This window comes from Limulus polyphemus, unplaced genomic scaffold, assembly GCF_000517525.1.
Source record: "Limulus polyphemus unplaced genomic scaffold, Limulus_polyphemus-2.1.2 Scaffold5818, whole genome shotgun sequence".
Classification (NCBI taxonomy): domain Eukaryota; kingdom Metazoa; phylum Arthropoda; class Merostomata; order Xiphosura; family Limulidae; genus Limulus; species Limulus polyphemus.
In genome coordinates, this window is record NW_013671428.1 from 24,434 (window position 1) to 30,659 (window position 6,226).

Here is a 6,226-nt window from a genome sequence, read left to right on the forward strand (position 1 = left end):
ACAGTGTTGGAATGTGGTAGAACAACAGTAGTCTATGTCCAAGTGTTGAACACCGGGGTGGTACAATCCAGTGCTGGAATGTGGTAGAACAACGGTAGTCTATGTCCAAGTGTTGAACACGGGGTGGTACAATCCAGTGCTGGAATGTGGTAGAACAACAGTGTGTTGAATAGTGTAATTTCGGAAAGTTGTGGGTCCAGGAAAATGGTGGTCCGCGTAGGATAGCACATTTCATTTATTTTAAAACCGAGAGCTTGGACATTACAATGCACATACTTATAAATATTACCACTGTAAACTTTTTCTCTTAAAATAATTCCAAATTATTGAAAAAAAAACGAAAAGATAGGTTACGTGAAGTCTCAGTCTTACCGCTTCATCTTCAGAATATACGCTGCTTGGTAGCTGGTTATTCCTGAAAAATCACCAAGCACATTTCAGTACTGGAATTCTCAAAGAACAGGCACTATATACAGTACTTATATTAGTATAAGGACGATAACAGGCGAGCATTAACATACAAATATAAAATAAAAATAGTTTTTACTACTTCGGTAGAATATGAACAGTTATCAATCAGTACGAACTTAGGAATTAGAGAATTTAAGGTATAATCCATCATTGTTCCAGACATTCCTAAAGTTAGGTTTAAATTTGAAGTAAAAACTCACCAACTTTTCACAAGATTTTAACGAAGCGTTTTTCACCACCCCTTTTAACATAAAATGTTATTAGTTGTTGTTTGAAGTTAAGCACAAAGCTACATAATGTACTATCTGTGATCTGCCCACCACGGGTATCTAAACCCGGTTTCTAGTGTTGTATGTCCGCATATATACCACTGTGCCACTGGGGGGGGGGGCAATGTTATTAGTTTCATTGTGTAAATTATGTATAATATACGATAATACACGCTAATAATAATAATTATTTCCAATCAGAATAAGTTATGTATTTCGAACTAAACTCTAAAAATCAACCTAACCATCAGTATAGCTAATTAAATATAGCTTTCACAAGTAATGGACTGGCATGACTTGGTCGTTAGATCGCTCGACTCGCAAGCTACGAGTCGCGGATTCGAATTCCCGTCACCGAATATGTTCTCCCCTTCAGCCATGGGGCGTTATAATGTTACGGTCAATCCCACCATTCGTTAGTAAAAGAGTAGGTCAAGAGTTGGCGGCGAGTGGTGTTGAATAGCTACCTTCTCTCTAGTCTATCACTGCTAAATTAGGAACAGCTGGTGCAGATAGCCTTCGAGTAGCTTTGCGCGAAATCCGAAAACACAATCTTATGTATCTACATATAAAGATTACAATGTATTGTTTGTCAATTGATTAACCTCGCTGTCAATTACATTCTCGACCGTAAATCGAATAACATTCCACAAGGTTCGGCCAGGTTAGGAGATTTAAGTTAGTCCTAAATACAAATTATAAGCTACAATGCAAATACTAAATGGCCATAATCGACTAAATTTAGCAACGTTGAAGAAAGGGAAAATCGTGTAACTTACTTCAGATAAATTCAGCAACGTTGAAGAAAGGGAAAAAATCGTGTAACTTACTTCACATAAAGCCAGCAACGTTGAAGAAAGGGAAAATCATGTAACTTACTTCAGATAAATTCAGCAACGTTGAAGAAAGGGAAAAAATCGTGTAACTTACTTCAGAAAGACTAATATTTCCTACACGTGTGCATCTTTCAAAATTGAATTGTTTAAATTTTGTCACTGGATATGCAAGTATGTGTTTGATTATCATTTTAAATATTTTGAATTTGATTTGCAGGGGGGTGGGGGTTCAGTTTCTACATAAATACCCCCCCCCACCCACACACACACATTACGTCAACATTAGCTGCTACACACAAGTGTAAAAACATAAAGTTAAAGAACCAAATTTCATCGTAAACCTACTTTCAAACTTACCCATAACCATACTCTAGAGACAAGCTGATAATGTCATAAGGAGTATAAATCACCCTCTGTTCCGTCAAGTTTCCACGATCCTCCTGACACGTCACGTGGGCAGCTACAAAATAGGAAGCGTTAATAAATCGAACACTTTTGATTAAAGTCTGTAGCAGAACGTTACAAATGATTGGAAAAACATATTTGAAACTACTATCTTTTGTTTAAAAAAAAAACAATAATTTAAATCCACTTTTTTCCAATGATTTTTAAACCTGAAAGGTGATGATTTGAATATATAACAAGTTATAATTTTTTTAAAAAAAGGATGATGTATTACAGAAACAAGGTAGGAATGAATACACAAAGCCATATAAAATTCCCTACATAAGTAGCCTAATTTTTCAAAGAAAAACTTTTATCTACAGCTAAGTGTTGAATTCCTTTCATTTGCATGAATTCAGGTTTAAATTTAAGTATTTAAACTGAATAATGTCAAAGTTTTATAATGGTTAATTCCCATTAGCTTGCAACATTGACTCAGTGGCACTTATGTAGGGAATTTTGTATGGTTTTGTATATTCATCCCTGTCCTGTTTCTGTACATTTTGGCGTTGCCATCCCTACATCATCCTTATTTTTTCTTTCACCTCTTTTTCCAAACAATCAATATTAATGAACGGCAGTCGCTATGAAGGCAGCAGTTTTAGCCTGGTGTGATGAATTATCTTGATGGACAACATATACTTCTACACTTCCAAAGTTAAAATGCAACATTTTTTTGTGTGTAAATCATCGCAACAACTTCAAGCATTGGTAAACTAGCCCTTCTGACGTCAGAATCAGAATAATCAGCCAAACATTTGGCTGTTACGATACTCGCCGGTTCTCTACTCTAATGATGTTTTTTGGCTAAACTGAAGGTCTTAATAGCTTTTGAAAAATATCGAAAACCTGAGTTATGTGTTTATAAAAGTCTATTAGGTTGTTATAAGGGAGATTTGAGACTATGAGCAGCAATACATAATATGCTACGGCCATTTTTTTCTCGGTCCATCCCAACATACTAAGCAGTAGCGATTGATATATTAGCAAACGTAACCTTAGTTTTATGCCAATAGTAATAACTTCACTTTCACGCCTACAATTTCACACAAGTATCTCTGGTTTTATCTAATTAGTTCTAATTTTAATTAAGTGCACAACATTCTTTGCCAAATCTTCCGTAAGCCAACCATTTAAAACGATTTTAAAAACGCAATTCGTCAGAGACGTATATTGTTATTTTTTTCTGTGCACGTAGCTGTGCCAGCTGAACACAATATGAACATTATACAGGTATCTATTTTTTTCCTACTGGTCATTAGGGATAACGGGTTCATGGTCTGTTCTGTGAGAATTATTCCGAAGTAACTTACTCTAAGTACTTACCTTACGTAACCCTTAAAATGTTGTATGAATTTTAAATACATTGTTTATGTAAATCCACTATATTGTTAGTTGTATCAATTCTGTTTTGTTTTTTTTTTCTTTCTTAACACTTCACAAAATGATGACAAACTGGTTGCTAGTTCATTGTTGTCCAAGGACACCTGTATGTTGAACAGATGGCTTGCATTGTTAGTTAAGCCAGATGACGATAAAACTTTCAGGCTATGTTCTGAGGCCCAAGTAAACACAAAGACGTTGAACAGGTTGGCGATCAAATTTTATAACAAAATTTCGTATAAACTGCTGAATGGTGAAACTATGAAAAACCTGATAGATGGTAAAACACACATAGATGTTCTCTCGTTTCATTTCCTGTGTGTGTGTGTGTGTGTAGGCCTTTTTAGTTTTTACTCCATACACCTCTATGGGCGCGTTACAAATAAAGAATAAAGTGATCTCAGCACCACCTATTATTTTCGTGTAAAATGATTTAATGAAATAGAGTTTCTTTTTTACAATAACGTTATAGACTTTTTCTCCAAACAAATAATAACAGGAGATAACATTAATGAATCTGAAATATTTATCGGTTAATGTCGTGACGTTTCCCTTTCTATGGTTGTACTGGGTACAATAGAATAAATTTAGGTAAATAAAATTGTCAAAAAATTAGTGCTTCTGTGAATTTAAACAAGGTTCCCAATTTTGTTTTTATCTGTTCAAACACAGTACTCAAAATTCTGTTTCCTATAGACAATAACAGAAGATTTAATGGTGCAAAATTACGTGTTTTTGACGTGTGTGATATTGTAATCTCAAATTATCAAAACAATAAATTAGTGGAATTATTTTGAATGATTTTGACCCGATAACGATAGTTTGGAAACTGGAACGATGTTCTTAACGAAGCTCAAAAGACTTGAATGATAAAAACTAACAATCACAGCTGCGACATTTTAGACCGAACACAGACAGCAACTATCGTCAGTTTTATTCACCTCACTTACAAAAAGAAAACACTTGAGATATTATGTTCGATATTATATGCTGAAAGTGTTGTATTTTTTAGAATTTTCGCGCAATCCCATGTGCGCATGGCCGTCCATGATTTTGAACTGGCAGACTAGGGGGAAAGCAGCTCAGCCTCTTGGGCTACTCTTGTGTGATCGAATAAAATAGGATTTGACCGCCACTCTTTTAACCCACCCACGTCCCCAAAATGCTGAACAAATTTTGCGACAACGGGGCGTGAACCACAAACCTTTGGATTGACAGTCCGAGCACTCGGCCTCGCCCGGCCCAAAAATCAATACACGAAGTAACCTATTTTATAAAGATAGACATTGAAACATGTACCTTCTTTGGGGTGAGCGGAATAAAAGTCTCTACGTCGTTTCATTTCATCTGTAAAATAAAAAATCCACATTACTTAATACTGTTAGGATGGAAATTACAATGTTATCAGTAAAACACAAGAGCTACTACTTAATATTGTAAGGATGATATCACGATGTCATCAATATTTTACTTTTTTTTGTTATTAAGCGCAAATCTACACAATGGGCTATCTGTTCTGTGCTTATCGTGGATAACGAAACTCGGTTGTTAGCTTGATAAGCCCTTAGACGTACCACCGAGCCTTCGGTAGGCCGATTTCTATAATAAAGTATCCACTACTTATCCCATAAGGACCGGCATTACGATGTTGTCAGTAAACTACAATGACTACGTTAACCAATCTTGTAAGGACGTATACTGCGATGTCATCAGTAGAATAAAAAGTAAAATACAAGTTATTTAATATTTACAAAATATTTATTTCACTATTTCATACGTAAAAATACCATGAACTAACTTAAAGTAATAAGTTACTCTACAATCATCCTTATTTCAACTGTTCTATATCCGCTAGGTATCGGAATTAAAGGTTTTCTAAGTTGGTGTTTTGTAAGTATAAATTAATTTATTAAAATCAATAGCTTACTGGAACTTCTTACACAAATAACGAAAGTACCAAGTCACATGGTTGACCACAGATCTCATTTCCCTTAACAGTGATTTTAACCTTTTCGTTTTATATAACTACTCCTGCACCTACAGATAGTCCAAATTGTACTCATGGTCATATGGGAAACATAAAATTCCTAACGTACTACATCTTGTCCTAAACATTGTTGCTCTTCGACGACGCTAGGGGTAAAAATGCAACTAACCGTTTGCTACTCCATGCCAAAACCAGTTTGATTTACGGTCTGAGAACAAGAGTATAAAATATGTTCGTCAGTGGTGTAGGCTAGTTAACAAATTGCCTGATGCGCATAAGAATTATTTTTAATAGTGAAGTTTTCTTTTGCTCACCAAAACTTGCAATTTTACTGTAGAAATGAAAGGATTCGTAAATGACGTAGAGGTCCAATCTCTTCTTTGATTCGCTACTGATTCTGCAGTAGACTAGTTTTGTCAAATTCACGGCCCATCAGAACTGCTAGGGAGAGCGAATCAAACACATATATTAGGCCTTATAGTACAAAGGAGTTTAAGCAATTTATAGGCTTTTATGTACAGCAGAATATACGGGACTTCTAGGTCATTTGAATATTTTGTCTGAATGAATAGTGGGGTTGGACCATCACTTTTAAAACACCCATGATTCCAAAGTGCGGAACGCAATTTTTGCAGCAACGGGACACGAACAATAAATCATTGGATTCATAGTCCATGCATATAAGATAAGTATTGAGAATTTGAATACATTATTGCGTATTGATTCTTCGAAATAGTGAACAAAATTAATCAACGGAATATTTGTACTACCAGTAAGTATATTTCAGACAGTTTGTTTGTTTGTTTGGGATTTCGCGCAAAGCTACACGAGGGCTA

The 6,226-nt window shown here is 35.2% G+C and overlaps 1 protein-coding gene across 1 annotated transcript in view; it reads right to left on the reverse strand.

The window, feature by feature from the left end:
* Positions 1 to 6,226, reverse strand: part of LOC106473022 (polycomb complex protein BMI-1-like) — a gene marked incomplete at its 3' end in the record, with an annotated part of 30,759 nt that overhangs the window by 23,321 nt on the left and 1,212 nt on the right. The window contains exons 2-4 of the mRNA XM_022401532.1: positions 4,703 to 4,750; positions 1,934 to 2,036; positions 373 to 415 (exon numbers count right to left, since the gene is read on the reverse strand). Coding sequence (XP_022257240.1) covers positions 373 to 415; positions 1,934 to 2,036; positions 4,703 to 4,745 — 189 coding nt within the window. The remainder of the gene's footprint in view (positions 1 to 372; positions 416 to 1,933; positions 2,037 to 4,702; positions 4,751 to 6,226) is intronic.